A 21100-nucleotide genomic window follows, 5' to 3' on the forward strand; every position below is an offset into this window, starting at 1 on the left:
GTTCTTTGATGGCCAGGCAATAGGTTGTACCCAAGGAACCACTGGTCACGAGGACTATCTACATCACTTGTCAGCCCAGATCATTGACAAGTATTCGAACATACAACAGTACAGCACGGGAACAGGCTTTTTGGCCCACAATGTTTGTGCTGAACATAATGCCAGGTTAAATTGCCTGTACATGATCCTAATTGCCTAATCTGCCTGTACATGATCCATATCCCGCCACTCCTTGCACTTCCATGTACCTATGTACCATGTACAAAAGCCTCTCAAACAACACTATGATATCAATCTCCACTACCATCCCTGTCAGTGCGTTTCAGGTCGCACAACTCACTGTGTACAAAATTGGCCCATACATCTCCATTAATTACCCCACTCAGTGTTGGACATCCCCAACCTGGGAAAAAAGTTCGGACTGATTGCCCTATCTATGCCTCTCATAATATTTTTATACTTCTACCACGTCACCCCTCGAGCTCCGACGTTCCAGAGAAAAACTTCAGTGTAATGGAGCTAGCCTTAACAGTGTTGAATAACTACAGTACATTAATTATCAATGAGCTATTTTCAGCCATAACCCACACAGAGATATTTCAAGCACAGATTAGTGACTATTGGACTGTAAGAAATCCAGGAATTTAGAACTGACAGCCTCAAGTCTATAGTACTTTTTATTCTCACATATAGTGCTTTCAGAAAGTAGTTAGACCCCTTCACTTTTCCAACATTTTGTTACGTTACAGACTTATTTTAAAATTGATTAATGTCTTTATTTTTTATCATCAATCTACACACAATACCCAGAATGAAGAAACGAAAATAGATGTTTAGAAATTTTTGCAAAGTAATTAAAAAGAAATAACTGAAATATCACATTTACATAAGTATTCAGACCCTTTGCTATGACACAAAATTGAGCTTTAGGTGCCATCCTGTTTCCATTGATTATCCTTGAGATGTTTCTACAACTTGATTGGAGTCCACCAGTGGTAAATTAAATTGATTGTACATGATTTGGAAAGGCACACACCTGTCTATGTAAGGCCCCACAGTTGACAGTGCATGCCAGAGCAAAAACCAAGCCATGAAGACAAAATTATTGTCCATAGACCTCCACGACAGGATTGTGTCGAGACACAGATCTGGGGAAGGGTATAAAACCATTTCTGCAGCATTGCAGGTCCCGAAGGGCACAATGGCCTCCGTCATTCTTAAATGGAAGAACTTTGGAACCACCAGGACTATTCATAGAGCTGGCTGCCCGGCCAATCTAAGCAATTGGGGGAGAAGGGCCTTGGTCAGGGAGGTGACCAAGAACCAGATGGTCACTCTGACAGATCTCCAGAGTTCCTCTGTGGAGATGGAAGAACCTTCCAGAAGGGCAACTATATCTGCGGCATTCCACCACTCAAGCCTTTATGGTGGAGTGGGCAGCGGAGGTCACTCCTCAGTTGGAGTTTGCCAAAAGGGTTGTTTTCTCTGGTGCTCTGGTCTGATGAAACCAAGATTTAACTTTTTGGCGTGAATGTCAAGCGTCATGTCTGGAGGAAACCTGGCACCGCTCATCAACTGGCCAATACCATACCTACGGTGAAGCATGGTGGTGGCAGCAGCAGGAACTAGTCAGGATCGAGGGGAAGATGAACGGAGCAAAGTACAGAGAGATCCTTGATGAAAACATGCTCCAGACGTTCTGGACCTCAGAATAGGGTGGAGGTTCACCTTCCAACAGGACAACCACCCTAAGCACACAGCCAAGACAATGCAGGAGTGGCTTTGTGACAAGTCTATGAATGTCCTTGAGTGGCCCAGCCAGAGTTGAACCAAATCGAACATCGTTGACTTGAACCCAATCGAACATCTCTGGAGGGACCTGAAAATAGCTGTGCATCGACGCTCCTCATCCAACCTGACAGAGCTTGAGAGGATCTGCAGAGAAGAATCGGAAAAATTACCCATATACAAGTGTGTCAAGCTTGAAATGTCATACCCAAGAAGACTTGAGGCTGTAATCGCTGCCAAAGGTCCCTCAACAAATTACTGAATAAAAGGTCTGAATACTTATGTAAATGTGATATTTATTTTTAATTACTTTGCAAACATTCATAAACACCTGTTTTCACTTTTTTATTTTGGGGTATTGTGTGTAGATTGATGATGAAAAATAATGAATTTTAGAAGGCAGTAACGTAACAAAATGTGGAAAAAGAGAAGGGGTCTGAATACTTTCTTAATACCAATGTGTTTGCACAGCTAAGAATAGAATGGTGCACATTGTTCAGTCTCGTGATACCAATTATGTGCTCAGAGTACTGGCACTCTTGAGACAAGAGCAAATTACATTTCTATAGCAACTATTTCTATTGCATGATCTACTCATTTTCATGGGCTATTTTAGTTTAGTTTAGAGATGCAGCGCGCAAACAGGCCCTTCGGCCCATCGGGTCCGAGCCAACCAGCGATCCCCGCACATTATATGATTAATGATTTGGAAGAGGGAATTACGAGCAACACTAGCAAGTTTGTGGATGACACAAAGCTGGGTGGCAGTGTGAACTGTGAAGAGAATGTTAGGAGGCTGCAGGGTGACCTGGACAGGTTGAGTGAGTGGGCAGATGTGTGGCAGATGCAGTATAATATAGATAAATGTGAGGTTATCCACCTTGGCACCAAAAACAAGGGGGCAGATTATTATCTCAATGGGGTTAGGTTAGGTAAGGGAAGGGGGAGGTGAAACGAGTCCTCGGCGTCCTTGTACACCGGTCACTGAAAGTTGGCGTGCAGGTACAGCAGGCAGTGAAGAAAGCTAATGGAATGTTGGCCTTCATAACAAGAGGATTTCAGTATAGGAGTAAAGAGGCTCTTCTGCAGTTGTATAGGGCTCTGGTGAGACCACATCTGGAGTATTGTGTACAGTTTTGGTCTCCTAATTTGAGGAAGGACATCCTTGTGATTGAGGCAGTGCAGCGTAGGTTCACGAGATTGATCCCTGGGATGGCGGGACTGTTCTATGAGGAAAGATTGAAAAGACTAGGCTTGTATTCACTGAAGTTTAGAAGGATGAGGGGGGACCTTATAGAAACATATAAAATTATAAAAGGACTGGACAAGCTAGATGCAGGACAAATGGTCCCAATGTTGGGCGAGTCCAGAACCAGGCGCCACAGTCTTAGAATAAAGGGGAGGTCATTTAAGACTGAGGTGAGAAAAAACTTTTTCACCCAGAGACTTGTGAATTTATGGAATTCCCTGCCATACAGGGCAGTGGAGGCCAAGTCACTGGATGGATTTAAGAGATAGTTAGATAGAGCTCTAGGGGCTAATGGAGTCAAGGGATATGGGGAGAAGGCAGGCACGGGTTATTGATAGGGGACGATCAGCCTTGATCACAATGAATGGCGATGGTGGCTCGAAGTGCCGAATGGCCTCTTCCTGCACCTATTTTCTATGTTTCTATTAACACTATCCCGCACCCACTAGGGCCAATATTTACATTTACCAAGCCAATTAACCTACATACCTGTACGGCTTTGGAGTGTGAGAGGAAACCGAAGATCTTGGAGAAAACCCACGCAGGTCACGGGGAGAACGTACAAACTCCCTACAGACAGCACCCGTAGTTGGGATGAAAACCTGGTCTCCGGCAGTGCATTCGCTGTAAGGCAGCAACTCTACCGCTGCGCCACCTCTGCCAACATTTATATGTTACAAATAATTGAACCAGGTATGTTAGCCTAGGAATCATTGGCTACTTTTCCAAGGCAGTGTGAGACGTAGACAGAGTTGCAGGGGTGAGACAGGTTTGTGTAATGGACTGCTGCATCAATAACTCTCTGTAATTCTTGCGGTCTTAGGCAGAGCTGTTGTCCATCCAAGCTGTGTTGCATCCCAATAGGATGCTTTATAAGGTGCATCTGTGCAAGTGGTATGAGTGCTGAAGGCATGCTGAACCTGAGTAGAAGCATTGGTGTGCTTTCTTGGCCACATCTTCAATTTGGTTCAACCTTACTGAAGTGTCCAAAAACATGAGGGGCATGGATAAAGTCAACATTTACGAGCTTATTCCCAGGGTAGAGGATTCTAAAACCAGAGGGCATAGGCTAAAGGTGGGAGTGAAGAGATTGTAGAGGGACCTTGGAAGCAGCCATTTCAGACAGTGGGGTTGTCAGCATCTGGAATAATCAGCCAAAGGAAGCTATAGAAATGGATACAATTACAACTTTCAAGGACAGTTGAACAGAAATATGGATTGGAAGAGTTTTATTTCCTTGGTCATCCAAAGAACATTATTGTATGACCATGCCTTTCTGCTACTTGCTGACCAATGGCTCCAATGTTTTACATGCTTCATTATCTGTTCTTTCTTTGCAAAGTCCATTTCTATAAACTCCATATTTATGTTTAGATTTCAGCAACAACTCTCAATACATTTCTATTTTTCCACCTGCACTTCCAACTTTGTCACTGGTTAATTATTGTTTATTTTAGCTTTAGAGATACAGCGCAGAAACAGGCCCTTCGGCAAACCGAATCAGCACCGACCAGCAATCCCCACACATTAACACTACCCTACACATACTAGGGACAATTTTTTCTTTTATACCAAGCCAATTAACCAACAAAGCTGTACGTCTTTGGAGTGTGAGTGGAAACAGAAGATCTCTGAGAAAACGCACACAGATCACGGGGAGTACAGACAAGCGCCCATAGTCAGGATCAAGCCCGGGTTTCTGGCGCTGTGAGGCAGTACAGCTAGGCCACCGTGCTGCCCTACGAATCTGCCCACCATTAGATGGTTTTGAATGATTCTGGATGTCTTGAGCCAGGTCCTCATTTGATATCAAAGCATTTGGTCACTCAATACTAGGAGAGGCATGTGCCAATGAGCAATAGGATGAACCACCTGAAGGAAGTCTGCACTGTGGATAGATTGCCTGAAATATTCCTGTGGCCAGTCGGCATCTGTTTGACATTGAGGATGTTCCCAGGACTCGAGGGCCTGAACTATTGGAATAGATTGGGCAGGTTAGGACTATTCATGAGTACAATCAAAACTATACATGAGTACAATAGGTAATGCAAAAAGAGAGGAAACATGGTACAGAATAGTGTTACAGCTGTAGAGAAAATGCAGATTAAAAGAAAATGCAACTAGGTAGATTGGGAGGGAGCAGGAATACAGCCTCAGTTTATGAGAGGTCTGTTCATTAGCCTGATAATAGCAGAGACGAAGCGGTCCTTGAACCTGGTGGTACATGCTTTCAAGCTTTTGTATAATCTGCCAAATGGGAGAGGGGATGAAAGGGGCCGATTGGGGTGTCCTTGACTATGTTGGCTGCTTTCTTGACACAGTGTGCATGTAGATAAAGTAAATGAAGGGGAGGCTGGTCTGTTGATGGACTGGGCTGCATCCACAAGTCTTTAGCAGAACAGCTGCCATACCCTACTATGATGCACCATGATAGGATGCTTTCTATGGTGCATCGCTGGAAATTGTTTCATTGGTGACATGCTGAATTTCCTTAGTTTTCTCACAATCACAATCAGTTTTATTCATTACTTGCACATAAAGTGCAAGTGAAATGAATTTGCCAGCAGCAGTACAATGAAAAAGAAGACACAAAAACACAATAAAAATTTAACGTAAACATCCACCACAGCATTCATCATTGTGGTGGAAGGCACAAAATTTGGCCGTTCCTCTTCCATTTTCCCCCGTGGTCGGGACCTCAACCCTCTACAGCCGCCACTGCGGGCGTCCAGATGAGTAGACAAGGTAAAAGTCCAGGTAAGTCCTGAATCGGTGCCTCCCCAACGGAGACCGCGGCTTCAGTTTGGTGTAGGCCGCAGGCCGTCGGTCGGAGATTTAAAGTTTTTAAGTTCCCGCCACGCCGCAGCCAGAAGCACCGCAGACCGCAGGGCCGGAGGTCAGAGCTCCCCTCTAGGGGTCCCTGGCGAGGGACCCAGCTCCTGATGGTAAGTCCATGCCGCGCCCGCGGTAGAAGTTCGCTGCAGGCCGGCGGTCGGAGCTCTTCTCCTCCCGGGTCCCCAACGAGTGATCCCAGGCCCAGGATGCCGCGCCGGATGGAGCTCTGCAGGCCCCAGCTTCAGGCTGCCGCGGGCCAGCGAACGGAGCGCTCCCCTCCGGCGAGCCGCGGCGAGGGCTCGCCCGCTCCGCGATGAGAGTCCACGCTGCGCCTGCAGCTGAAGCCCCGGGCGCGTCTCTGGGAAAGGCCGCACCAATCCTCGATGTTAGGCCATGGGGGAGACGACATGGAAAAAGTCGCCTCTCCGTGGAGGATGCGACCAAAGCGTTTTCACCCTTACCCCCCCACACCACCCCCCACACAAGACACACAGAGAAACACCAAAACCATACATTAAAACACACTAAAAAAACATAAAAAGTAGAAAAAACTAACACGCTCTGGCAGGGCTGCCGGCTTGCAGCACCCCCACTGACTCAATGTTCCATTCTATGGAAAGAGAGACGTTGAAGTGCTTTCCTGGCTGCAGCATCAACATGTTAGGAAGAGGACCAAATGTTGATGATATTTACGTCTAGAAACTCAACAATCTCCATTTCAGCTCCATTAATGTAGTGTACACCATACCACTTCCTGAGGTCAACAACTGACACCTTTGTTTTGCTATAGGTGTTAAAATACTTTTCTCGTTTAAATTTATTGTAGAGAAATATATCGACGCTGGGGAACTCAGGGAGGTTAATAGTCATGTCTTGAAGAGAGTCTATATTACTGAAGAGGTGTTCTGATCATCATTAAATGCATAAAGGTGGTTAAATCTCCAAGACTTGATCAAGTGTGTCCTAGGAGATTGTGGGACGATATGGAAGAAATTGTGGTTCCTGGCAGTGATATTTGTATCATCGATAGTCAAGGGTGGAGTGCCGGACCATCAGAGGGTGGCTAATGTTGTGCCTTTATTTAAGACAGGCTGCAAGGAAAAGCCTTCAAACTCCTTGAACAGCAAACTGCGGCTTGATTGTAATCATGTATAATCTTTCCGCTGGCCGGATAGCACGCAACTAAAAGCTTTTCACTGTACAATACACGTGATAATAAACTAAACTAACAGTCCAGTTAGAGCCTAAAATCAGTGATGGGTAAGCTATTGGTGGAGAATCTGAGAGACAGGATCTCTATACATTTGGAAAGACAAGGGCTAATAGGGATAGTCAGTGTGGCTTTCTATCTGGGAAACCATGTCTCACAAATTTGAATTCGTTTTTTGAAGAGGTGACCAAGAGGGTTGATGAGAGCAGGGTGGTAGATATTATCTCTGTTGAAAGGTACCTGGTTGGCTAGTTTGCAAGGCTGGATTACATGGGATTCAGAAAGAGCTGGCCAATTTGACAGAAAGTTGGCTTGAAGAAAGGATACGGAGGGTGGTGGTAAATTGTTTTTCAGACTGGAGGCCTGTAACGAGTGCTGTGTCACAGGAATCGATGTTGGGCCCATTTACTTTGTTAATTTGTCTGTCTGTCTGTTAAATATGTCAGATAGAATTAGTTATAGTTCTATCTATAACTAAAACTCATTGTCTTGTTTGTGCCCACGATCTGTGTGTGTGGCCGTCTCTGTGTGGGTGTGTCAATCTGACTAGTTAATTCATATCTTCTTCCAAACGCTAGGCCACAACCTTCCCATTTTCACACATTCTACTCACATTTTCCCCCATCATGGCGATAAATATCTTCCCGTCACAATCCCGCCTATATTTCTGGTTATTAATTGTTGAAATGTTAAAAACAACTAAAACCGCCTTCTCACGGACAGCTTCCTGCTTTCTCACAAAGATGATGTCACAATGCCTCTCACTGTGCACCAATCAAAATGGGCTCTCAAGCTGACTGCCTACTGCCACAATGACATCACAATGGGACGTTGCCAACGGTAACGAGGTTGCTGCCCCTCTACCAATATCTGGAGGGGCTGCTCATCAAGTTCTGGTTGCATTTTGGTCCCACGATCCTGCTGTTTGGGCACAAGGCGGGAGGGACGATCGGCAGAGGGGGAGAACTCTCATCATCCTATAGCTATAGCATCTTTAATGCAGCAGCTTCAGAAAGGTCTGAGCGAATGACGGGTTCCGAACAGCGGCAGCAGCAGCCGCGACAGCGGCTCCATCTCCACCTCCTCCCGCCCGCCCTGATAAGGGTCTCTGCTTGCAAATCCGCTAATGGCGCTTTCAATACAAACCCTCCCGCACGCCGAGGCCTCCCCCTCCCTTTCTCCTCCCTGCCTCGGCGTGCGGGAGGGTTTGTATTGAAAGCGCCGTTAGCGGATTTGCAAGCAGCGGCCGCTCTCAGGGCGGGCGGGGGCGGGAGGAGGAGATGGAGCCGCTGTTCGGGGCCCGTCATTCGCTCCGACCCTTCATCACCCCGCACCTAGTATCTTTCCCACGCAATACAGCCGTCACCGCCGACATAAAACGTCACGTTCCTTTTCTCCTGAGACGCTGTCTGACCCGCGGAGTTACTCCAGTTTTTTGTGTATATCTTTGGTACAGACCAGTATCTGGTTGCCAAGCCGGGCAAAATGACTCGGTGTTTAGGTTGCCCAGCGGCGCTTTGAGTAGTCAGTGGCACCCGGGCAACCGTTAATTTCGAGGTATTGCAGATGGAGTTTAATTCAAATAAATGCGAGGTGTTGCATTTTAATAAGATAAACCAGGGCAGAACCTTCAAAGTAAATGATAGGACCTTGGAGATGTTGTAGAACTTTGACATAGTGGTGCATGTACATAGTTCTATGAAAGTGTTGTAAAAGGTAATGTACTGAGTATAGGATTTGGGATGTCATGTTCCAGCAGCAGGAGACATTGTAAGGGCACATTTGGAGTACTGTTCAGGGCAGGTTGACATGTATGGGAAGGATGTTATGGGAAGTTTGAGTTATAAGCAGAGGTTGGATAGGCTGGATCTTTTTTCCTGAAGCGTAAGTGGTCGAGGGGTGACATTATAGAGATATATAAACTTAAGAGGGCACAGATAAGGTGAATAACAGTATTTTCCCCAGGGTAGAGGATTCTAAAACTAGAGGGCATAAGTTTAAGACGAGAGGGTAAGATTTAATGGTATCTGAGGGGTAATATTTCACATTGCGGGTGTGGGTATATGGACCGAGCTGCCAGAGGAACTTTTATAGGTGTGTACACTTATGACCTGCCCACTCCAGCTTCCCTAAACCTCTTTCCTCATCTCATGCTGTAAGCAGCCCTAAGCTCTTCCCAATACCTGCATGCTCCAACCCCTCAATATAGCAATATTAACCATATAACCATATAACAATTACAGCACGGAAACAGGCCATCTCAGCCCTACAAGTCCGTGCCGAACACATTTTTTTTTTTTTTACCCTTAGTCCCACCTGCCTGCACTCATACCATAACCCTCCATTCCCTTCTCATCCATATGCCTATCCAATTTATTTTTAAATGATACCAATGAACCTGCCTCCACCACTTCCACTGGAAGCTCATTCCACACCGCTACCACTCTCTGAGTAAAGAAGTTCCCCCTCATATTACCCCTAAACTTCTGTCCCTTAATTCTCAAGTCATGTCCTCTTACAAAGGGTCTTACATATCTTACATATTACAAAATTTTGAGATTTTAAAAATCAAGTCTGCAATTTATCCCATCAGATAAAGCATAAAAAGAAGTTTAATTTGACACCTAATTCACTTTCATATCTCAAGTATTTAAAAAGTTATAGCCATTTTCATACTCGGAAATTAGCATCTTGTTCCCTATTGATTTTCTATGGACATAACAAAAAAGTTGTGATCGTGTGCTGTCAAAAGGCCATAACCTTCTTAAAAATTAAGAGAACTGAATGAAATTTTCAGTTATCGTAGATTGAATCATTCTGAAACAAATATAAAATAATCTAACTTGGATGACCTGAAATTAAAGCATATAATTAGTTAGTTACCCAAGTGTAGCAAATTTCAAACTTCAATTACTAGGTCTAAACATCTATCCATTTCTTAATAAATGATTAACGTTTTTAAATAGCCCAAGTGTCCAAATAATATTCATAAATAATTCACAATAAAACATGATTTTAAAATCTCATTTACATTAATATATAGGGCAAATGGAAGGAATTTATTGTTCAATTGCTGTAAATTAAAGTCCATTTTAAATCAGCTTTCTAGTGGGATCCTGTGAACGCGCTGGTTTAGAACGTTCACATTGCAGCGGATTTGTGCCCTCAAATGCCCAGAAAAATACTGTGGGATATAAAGAGCCCCAAATGAACTACTGGCTATAGAAAACTTTATATACAGGGTTCTTAAGAAGCCCCTTTTAATGTAAAAATAAGGTATATACCTTTAATTGTTTGCTTTATAAAACCCTGGGGCTGCGAGAGGTCGCGGGTTTAGAGAGTGATTTTTAAACTACTATAACTATTATACAAGGCCATAAAAACTAATAATACCTTTTGCGATGGGGTCTTTCAGCGCTTTTTCGTTAATGATTTACTAGGCTGAACATTTTCGATTGCAACAGCCTAGTAAAAATCGCGTTTTAAAACCCGCCCCCTCTAAACAGCGGCAAAATCGCGCACACGGCCTGGGGCAGATTCTCAATGACGATTCAGGTAGGCTTAGCAACATACCTACATATGGCATGAAAGATACTGCGGGATTAATGGGTCCCCAAGTCAGCTACTCGCAACATAAGATTTTGTATAAAGGGATCTTAAGAAGCCCTTTTAAAGTAAAAATAAACAACCTACCTTGCCTTGTCCCCTACATGAGATCCGTCCCGTTGTCGGGGTTCGCGGCTTTAGAGGATGATTTTTAATTTACTATAACAACTAAATAACCCAATTTAGTTTAAAAATACCTGCAGCAAACGAATTTCGCAGCGATTTTCGTCAGCAACTAAGTAGGCTGAACAACATCGATTTCACCAGCCTAGAGAAAATCGGGTTTTAAACCCGCCCCCCTCTCAAAGGCGGCAAAGTCTCGCACACGGGCAGAAGCAGAACTGCAGCGCCGCTGAAGGTAAGTTTTGCATTATACCTGCTCAATACACACAATTCCAAATCATTTGACAGCTGAATTCCGTGTCATTTGACAGCTGAACGTACTGACAGTAGCTAACGAGGAGCAGCAACCTTGTCGCCTGGTTGTCATTTCCAAGTCACTTACTTGTGAATGCTTATGTACGCGGTGGTACTGGCGCAGCCCGTTGATAATGCCTCAAATATGATGGAGGTGTCCACTCGTGACAGTCCTGACCCCCCGACGTCCGGCCGGATGTAAATCCCACCAAAGCCAAGTTGTGCAGCCTTTCTCATCGTCTCCACGGGAAAGATTTCCTGTCAAATGTTAAAATACAGGAATTATGATCATCGTCTTTCCACTAAGTGTCAGATAGGCAAGATAATCTGATTTGCATATATTCTGTATGTGAAGATCCTTTGTGTGGAATTATTGTACACACTCGTCAAATTAGAACAATTTGTAGCATTGAAGATACAAGGAACTACAGATGCTGGAATCTTGAGTAACACACAAAATGCTGGCGTAGTTCAACGGGTCAGGCAGCATCTCTGGAGGTCATGGATAGGCGACGTTTGGAGTTAGGACCCTTCTTCAGGCTGGAAGCTCCAGGATTTGCTGCCTGTACCGAGATATACTTTGATTACATGGCAGTGTTCTCACAGGGATAAGCACTATATCGTCTCGGACACAGTACACATTGATACCAAGCCACATTGTTCAAAGGCAATAGAATGGTATACTGAAATAGAGCATGCAAATCCTGTCAGAAGCCATAACTGCAATGGATTTCCATAAATGAATGGTAAAATTGGGTTCAGTTTCATCACACTTTGAAGCCTTGACTTCATTTAGTTGGCAAAAGAACTGACGCCAGGGACATATTGCAGTCAAGTAAGCAGCAATGCTTGCACAGCCTGCTGTCAATGTTCAGCACAGATGCAAGTGTCCAGCTGCACGAGCTCAGATCCTCCAACCGGTGGTCCGGTGTACATGGTGAAGCAACTACAGGCATGTCCTTGGTTCCACCGGTGTGCAGAATATAGAGTGCTGTTTGGTCGCTGCCTCCCGCCTCCGGTCCGCAGCGGTGTGGTGTAGTCGCGGTAAGAGCCAAGCAGGCCCACTGAGTCAACGCCGATGTAACACACCAAGAGGCGGCTCCGCACCCGGCAACAGGTGCAGCAAGCGCAGAGTCTGCCTCTGCCTCACCGGTCCGGCTCCAGAGCCCACTGACATGCAGGGCCTGATGGCCCGAAGTGGACTTGTGGAGCAAGCCTCCCCCCGCCAGTGAGGGCATCACGAGGAGCCCCGGGCCTGTCGCACAGCCTGGGCCTGACGCTAGGCCTGGGCCCACGGGGCAGGCCGGGGGTGGTACCGAGGAGCTGCGGGCCACCAGCACCCACCGAATGGAGTTCGTTGAGGCTCCGTAGCCCAAGGTTAACCCGTGGACCCAGAGAGTGAGAGGGAGCGGTGTGGAGGCCAAGCCACACATCAATGGAGCACTCTAATTCATCATGCCCCCACTCACCTCTACGTCTGGATGTGAAAGCTGTGTCTGCCCGGGTAAGAAAATGGCGAGTTGGAAGACAGATTATCCGTCCTACACACAATCCGCGAGGATGAAAAATTCTTCGACTCCCTGGTGGCCTTAGTTCCTGCTGGACCTATTACTGTTGCTGAGCAGTCCTGTGTTCTACTGCACCGTCCCAGAACGAAGTCCCTTGCCCCTGGACACAGATGGAGCCAGACCCAGGGCTATGACCAGCTCTGCACCCTGTCCATCAGAGCTGTAGTGTGTAGTCCATCAAGGAAAGCAACGTTGAAGACGGCCCTCTCGCCTTATACCTTCGCAAACTCTCCGACTAAGCGATAGATTTAACATCCTGGATGAGCATGAATTCCCGTCACTGCGTAGCCATACTGTTCCTCCGAGCTCATGTCTCCTGGATCCGCCAACTGCGACCAGGCATGCATCGCCACACATCGATTATGCTTTGGTGCTTCTCGCTGGCCCTGCCTGTCCGGAGATGCCCACCTGTAGCCACAGTGGCGGTCACGGGCGAGCTTCAGCCTCTCACATTGTAGCTCCGGTGAAGGCCCGCAGGCGTCCACCCCCTCCCACACGGGGTGCCTCTCAGGTTGTGGTCCCAGCAGGACGCAAGAGAAGGCCATATCCCACAAAGAGGGGTTATCCAATGGCAATATCAGCAGCAGCGGGCCCGGGTCCCTAGCCCCCTCCTCCCATGACGCCAATAATTGGTGACTCCATTATGAAAACATGAGGGTGAATTTAGCTGTAACTTACTCTCTCCACGGAGCTAAAGTCTTGGACGTCTTAGCGCAGATTCCGAGTGTTCTTGATAAAAATCCAAATGTGAAAAATGTCATTATCCATGTGGGCACAAATGACACATCCCAGACACAATCCGAGCAACTGAAACGCAATTTTGTCTCCATTTTAAACTCATTGAAGGACTCAGAGAAACGTAATTTTGTCTCAGGACCAATTCCGACATTTAATTGTGGAAGTTGTAGCTTTAGCAGGATTTTATATTTCCACACGTGGTTGCAGATATATTGCAGCTCAAACAGATTTCAATTTGTTGACAATTTTAATATTTTCAGGGAAAATCCAGTGCTTTTTATGAAAGATGGCATTCACTTTAACACCCTTGGCTGTCTAATAATCTATTACACGCTGTACATACGACCCCACGTGACTGACTAATTAATGTCCCCACATGCTGGCCATGATCTGGACATACCTACGCCCACAAACACACCCTCACCCTCTGCTCTGGCAGAAATTCTCAGCCCAGCCTGCTGATGTTTCAGATAAAAACTGTAATTTTTCCTCAAGTTTACATAGACTCTCTGGACAACCACTCACTAATGACACTCGTGACACTTTTCAGGACAAACAGCCCTGTGTACCAAAAGCTTCCTCAATTTCGGTCTTGATAGGTAATAGAAAAATAATGGTGAATCTGCTAAGGGACAAGAAGCACTAAACTACAAATTTATCAAATTTAGCATCCATTCCTCGTCAGCCACATCCTGTCCCCAAAAATGGGACAGATAATGCTTTTAACACACAAAAACTATCTTTATTAAATGTCAGGTCTTTGGCAGGGAAATTTTTTTTAATCAACAATGTCATTATTAAGCACAATCTTGATTTTATGTTTTTAACTGAAACTTGGTAGAACCAAAATAACAGTGCAGCTGTTCTTATTGAATCATATAATAACCATATAATTAACCATATTAACCATATAACCATGCAATTAAGCTCTTTATTGGAAAGAGCCATGGTTTTCAAGAGAAATTGGACACTTGGTTCGGAAAAAGAGAGAGATCTACAATAATTATAGGCAGCATGAAGTAAAGGAGGTGCTTGGGGAGTATAAAGAATGTAAAAAGAATCTCAAGAAATAAATTAGAAAAGCTAAAAGAAGATATGGTTGCTTTGGAAAGTAAGGTGAAAGTAAATCCAAAGGGTTTCTACAGCTATATTAATAGCAAAAGGATAACGAGGGATAAAATGAGTCCATTAGAGAGTCAGAGTGGACAGCTATCTGCAGAGCCAAAAGACATGGGGGAGATATTGAACAATTTCTTTTCTTCGGTTTTCACCAAGGAGAAGGATATTGAATTATGTAAGGTAAGGGAAACAAGTAGAGTAGCTATGGAAACTATGAGATTCAAAGAAGAGGAAGTACTGACACTTTTGAAAAATATAAAAGTGGATAAGTTTTCAGGTCCTGACAGGATATTCCCTAGGACATTGAGGGAAGTTAGTGTAGAAATAGCAGGGGCTATGACAGAAATATTTCAAATGTCATTAGAAACGGGAATAGTACTGGAGGATTGGCGTACTGTGCATGTTGTTCCATTGTTTAAAAAGGGTTCTGAGAGTAAACCTAGCAATTATAGACCTGTTAGTTCGACGTCAGTGGTGGTCAAATTAATGGAAAGGATACTTAGAGATAATATATATAAGCATCTGGATAAACAGGGTCTGATTAGGAACAGTCAACATGGATTTGTGCCTGGAAGGTCATGTTTGACTAATCTTCTTGAATTTTTTGAAGAGGTTGCTAGGGAAATTGATGAGGGTAAAGCAGTGGATGTTGTCTATATGGACTTCAGTAAGGCTTTTGACAAGGTTCCTCATGGAAGGTTGGTTAAGAAGGTTCAATTGTTAGGTTTTAATGGTGGAGTAGCAAGATGGATTCAACAGTGGCTGAATGGGAGATGCCAGAGAGTAATGGTGGATGGCTGTTTGGCAGGTTGGAGGCCAGTGACCAGTGGGGTGCCTCAGGGATCTGTGTTGGGTCCACTGTTGTTTGTCATGTACATCAATGATCTGGATGATGGTGTGGCAAATTGGATTAGTAAGTATGCAGATGATATTAAGATAGGTGGTGTGGTGGATAATGAAGTAGATTTTCAAAGTCTACAGAGAGATTTAGGCCATTTGGAAGAGTGGGCTGAAAGATGGCAGATGGAGTTTAATGCTGATAAGTGTGAGGTGCTACATCTTGGCAGGACAAATCAAAATAGGACGTACATGGTAAATGGTAGCGAATTGAGGAATGCAGTTGAACAGAGGGTTCTAGGAATAACGGTGCACAGTTCCCTGAAGGTGGAATCTCATGTAGATAGGGTGGTAAAGAAAGCTTTTGGTGTGCTGGCCTTTATAAATCAGAGCATTAAGTGTAGAAGTTGGGATGTAATGTTAAAATTGTACAAGGCATTGGTGAGGCCAATTCTGGAGTATGGTGTACAATTTTGGATGCCTAATTATAGGAAGGATGTCAACAAAATAGAGAGAGTACAGAGGAGATTTACTAGAATGTTGCCTGGGTTTCAGCAACGAAGTTACAGGGAAAGGTTGAACAAGTTAGGTCTTTGGAGCGCAGAAGGTTAAGGGGGGACTTGATAGAGATCTTTAAAATGATGAGAGGGATAGACAGAGTTGACGTGGATAAGCTTTTCCCATTGAGAGCAGGGAAGATTCAAACAAGAGGACATGACGAGAATTAAGGGACAGATGTTAAGGGGTAACATGAGGGTGAACTTCTTTACTCAGAGAGTGGTAGCTGTGTGGAATGAGCTTCCAGTGGAAGCGGTGGAGGCAGGTTCGATTTTATCATTTAAAAATAAATTGGATAGGTATATGGATGGGAAAGGAATGGAGGGTTATGGTCTGAGTGCAGGTAGAAGGGACTAGGGGAAAATAAGTGTTTGGCATGGACTTGAAGGGCCGAGATGGCCAGTTTTCCGTGTTGTAATTGTTATATGTTATATGGTTATAATATGCAAGCAATACTCTGCAGATTCAAAGCATGTGGTATTTTAATATAATATTTGGTAGCATAAATACAAGGTTAGTCACGTACACTTGTTTGCATGGTTAATTATTGTGATCCAGTATGCAGTAACTTTCCACTGAGAAACAGGCTTCTTTATATATGTAGGATGCTTGGGTATCTCGGTGTAGCCTGGAGTTCAGCAGACTTGTTTTTGACTCTATGAGCCACCAGCACATGCATGTTAAACGTAGCTCTGTAGGGTCCATTCACTGACGTTTGATTCCCATAGAATGAAGTGCTGGCCATATTAAAGGACAAGATGGAAGAACTGCTTTCCACAATTCCCACAGTAAATGTGTTGGAACAGGGCAGCAGGGTTTGCTCCAAGAGCTGGAAGAGATTCAATAACTTCTACCGTAGGAAAACACGAGAAACAAAATCACCTCACCTTCTGATCCCACTCTGTCATGTGTGGAGCCATTTCATTCGCTGCAAATCCAAAGGCAACTTTCTGGAACTCTTTTTGGTCTTCTGAGAGTCCTACAGAGGCTGCAGAAGAAAAGTGCAGGTAAAGCAACATACCTTGACACAGAATCCTGCACCACAGGAGAACCGACCCATCACATACGAGCCTGGATGGGCTTAGTTTTTAGTTTCAGAGACACAGCACGGAAATAGGCCCTTCGGCCCACTGAGTCCATGCTGATCAGTGACCACTCCATACAGCAGCACTATCCTACACATTAGAGAAAATTTACAATTTTTCTGAAGCCAATTAACCTATAAACCTGTATGTCTTTGGAGTGTAGGAGGAAACCGGAGCACCCGGAGAAAACCCACGCAGGTCACGGGGAAAACGTACAAACTCCGTACAGACAGCACCCATAGTCAGAATCGAACCTGGGTCTCTGGCACTGTTAAGCAGCAACTCTACGGTGCACCACCCTGTTTAATGAACGCTGTTTTCCTGCACATACACCACTGGAATGGAACAATTTATCTAATTTCTTTCTGAAAATGAATTTCAAACTCTCCCTTTCAAAAAATGTTTTGCAGATGTTAACAATTATTCTATGTCAAAAATTCCCCAAAATTCACTGTTTTTCTGCCAACTATCTTAAATTAGTGTCCACTCAATGTCAACTCTTTTGCAACTGCAAAAAGTTTTGAATTGTTTGTTCTTATTAAAATTACTCAGTTTTTAATATTTATTTCTCCTGTACTCAAAGGAAAATAAAACTGCATCTCACTGCCTTCTCAAGATCTAATTTTTGGTAATTGATGAGGGGCATAAATGTACACCCCACAACCTGCCACTTCATCACCTAGCAAATAGAACACAGAAAATACAGCACAAGAACATGCCCTTCGACCCACAATGCCAGTGCCAATCATATCAAGAAAAAAACATGCTGTGGATCTTATTGTGTATTGTGTGTTCTTTTTAAGTGTATCGCTGCTAGCAAATTCATTTCGCTGCACCTTCGGGTGTATGTGACGAATAAAATTGACTTTGACTTTGAGATTCATCCAGTGAATTGGCTGAGACATTGCCTTCTGTGGCAGAGAATTCCACAAATTCACACCTCTCAGTTTTTTTCTAATCTCAGTTTTAAATGGCCTCTTATTCTTAGACTCCGGCCCCTAGTTCTAGACTCCCCCAACATTGGGAACATTTTTCCTGCATCTAGCTTGTCCAGTCCTTTTATAGTTTTATATGTTTCTACTAGAATAATTGGGATCCATTGGGTCCCAGCATCACACGGGAGGGCTGGTCCCCCAATGCAATGTTCCACCTCTCCACCAATTCCAATATTGGTGGCCAGTGTGGGGAGGGGCTTTCTGGAGCGCTAGTATGGGTATTGTGGACTGAAGGGACTGGTTTCCAGACATTGTACAGACATTGTGGGCCGAATGGATTCTTGGACTGGCGGCTCCGTCACTCAAGCTTGTTGTGCTGGCAGCACACTCACTCACGACTGGTGGGCTGGAAGTTGACACGGCTATTCCTTGAAATTCCATTTCAAGCAGGATGCAAGGCCGCCAAATTCAAGTGCAGTTTCTTACCACTTCAAGCAGGGTGCAAGGCCACCAAATTGAAGTGCAGTTTCATACCATTTCAAGCAGGGTGCAAGGCCACTAAAGACAGCGAGTCGTGAGCTCTTCCTCGTCCATCTTGTAGAAACTGAGCCACGCCCACACTTCTGGGTTTTATAGTCCCTCCCCCTCCCACCAGAAGGGGCGTGGCCTTCATGGAATGATTGACAGGAGAGAGAATCCCAACATTTTTTAAACACTACAAACTCTTTTATTTTTCAGAGCCTCACCTGTCATACTCCCAATGAAAATAGCGGTTAAGAAAAGTAAAGAAAAATAATAATAAAATAAAATAAATAGAAAGATTTTTCCACTAATCTGTTATAAATGTCATTTCTATATGAATCTAATCATTTTTTATAGTCAAAATCGCCAAATTTGCTCTGATAGCGTAACCCCTCAGAAACTGCATGGAGCGTGGGGCAATAAGCGTGAGCCTGTTACTATCTCTATGCATGTCACCAATGTAATGTTTTTAAACCCCTACCTTACATGTCCTCGCTTTCCATAGTCCAGGTAACTTATTTCACATACAACCTTTTATCCGGTGTTCTGGAAACCGAAAAACTCCGAAAACCGGCCATTTTTCCCAGGATGTCGTCTGCACACCAAAGCTCGCGTTTGGCGCCAAACTTGACCCGAAACGACCCACGGTCAACCCTGGTCTGTACTACTGTAGCGGCTGCCTCCTCCCCGGAGACCGGGGAGACACTTAAACATCTGTAAATCATTGCTTAAATGTTAGTCAGTTAGTTTGGAGGGCTTTTATGTGAAGGGGGGGTGAAGGGGTAAACTTTAATTCTTAGTCCCCTACCTGGTCGGAGAGGCGGAGAGCGGTCAATGCCTTACCGGGTCGCCGTGCAGTAAGCTCCGCAGCGCTGTGGCCGCCAACTCCCAGCAGGGGCTGCGGGCGTCCGGCCGCGGGCGGCGCCGGTTGGAGCTCCGACCCCGGCAACTCTACCCCTGGCTGCGAGGCGCTCCAAATCCACCGCCGCCCGCAGCCCCAGCTCCGCGAATGTTGGGAGTCGGCGGCGTCGCAGCGCTGGGATACCAGCGGGGAGCGGGCAATGCCTTACCGGGTCGCCGTGCGGTAAGCTCCGGAGCGCTGTGGCCGCCGACTCCCAACATTCGTGGAGCTGGGCGTAATTGACGCTACCTCACTCTCCCTCCACGTTAGCTAGCTTCAGCAGCGGCAGCACAGACCATAGAGCGGAGCAAGATACGCCACACGGCGAAAAAACGATCATTGGGAAGGTAGACTTTATTGGCAAATTAGAAAGTTATTAGATTTTTTTAAATAGATCTCGACTTGTCACAATAATAAAGTCATCAATTTGTGAAATTCTGTACATTTTTGTGTAGTTCGTGTATGGCAGAGACACATCAACCCATCACAAGATTTTTCAAGCTCAGATTCGAGTCGGGGAACGCGGCGGCCCGGGGCTGCTCTTAGTGTTGTTACCGGTTAGATCCCTCGAATTGTCAGAGCCGAGCCATCACTGGGCCGCCATGAAGAAGGGTGAAATGGTGCGGTGGGGGGTTCGGCGGCGGTCAGAATGGAACGGTTATAACAATAGACAATAAACAATAAGTGCAGGAGTAGGCCATTCGGCCCTTCAAGGCAGTGCCGCCATTCAATGTGATCATGGCTGATCAACCCCAATCAGTACCCCGTTCCTGCCTTCTCCCCATATCCTCTGACTCCGCTATTTTTAAGAGCACTATCAAGCTCTCCCTTGAAAGCATTTAGAAAACCTGCCTCCACCACTCTCTGAGGCAGAGAATTCCACAGACTCTCCACTCTCTGTAAGAAAAAGTGTTTCCTCACTCCGTTCTAAATGGCTTACTCCTTATTCTTAAACTGTGGCTCCTAGTTCTAGACTCCCCAACATCGGGAACATGTTTCCTACCTCTAGCGTGTCCAAACCCTTAACAATCTTATATTTCAATGAGATACCCTTCTAAACTCCAGAGTGTACAAGCCCAGCTGCTCCATTCTCTCAGCATATGACAGTCCCACCATCCCGGGAATTAACCTTGTAAACCTACGCTGCACTCCCTCAATAGCAAGAATGTCCATCCTCAAATTAGGGGACCAAAACTGCACACAATACTCCAGGTGTGGTCTCACTAGGGCTCTGTACAACTGCAGAAGGACCTCTTTGTTCCTATATTCGATTCCTCTTGTTATAAAGGCCAACTTGCCATTCGCTTTCTTCACTGCCTGCTGTACCTGCATACTTACTTTCATAGACTGATGTACAAGTGATAAGGCTGAATTATGTTAAAAATATAAGAAAAGCTTACAGCCTATATTTAGTGTCAAATCAGGCTTTTCTCCAGTAGATTAATACAGAAAGGCAAGTCTAGGCTTGCCTCAGGTTGCCAAACATGAGGGAGGTATGTACATTACAGAGGGACGCCTCTCATATCTAAAAATAACTATGGAAACAAGAGGGCTGTGACATTGATTCGGCTCACCCCACTTGGACAAGATGCATTCTTACCTGTCTAACTAACATATATTCACTTTGTTACCCATGCTGGTAAGGAAGGAATGGTAAGGCAGAAATAGAGTTGAAGAGGTTGGAAACTGTTGCAGTTGGTGGACAGGCAGAAAAGAGAAAAAAAAAGGATTG

General features: G+C 44.9%; 1 protein-coding gene across 1 annotated transcript in view; it reads right to left on the bottom strand.

Moving 5' to 3' along the window:
* The window catches only part of acad8 (acyl-CoA dehydrogenase family, member 8), a 73663-nt gene that overhangs the window by 42557 nt on the left and 10006 nt on the right, over window positions 1–21100 (bottom strand). The window contains exons 2-3 of the mRNA XM_055660944.1: window positions 16813–16913; window positions 11194–11363 (exon numbers count right to left, since the gene is read on the bottom strand). Coding sequence (XP_055516919.1) covers window positions 11194–11363; window positions 16813–16913 — 271 coding nt within the window. The remainder of the gene's footprint in view (window positions 1–11193; window positions 11364–16812; window positions 16914–21100) is intronic.

Source organism: Leucoraja erinacea, chromosome 32 (genome assembly GCF_028641065.1).
Source record: "Leucoraja erinacea ecotype New England chromosome 32, Leri_hhj_1, whole genome shotgun sequence".
Classification (NCBI taxonomy): domain Eukaryota; kingdom Metazoa; phylum Chordata; class Chondrichthyes; order Rajiformes; family Rajidae; genus Leucoraja; species Leucoraja erinaceus.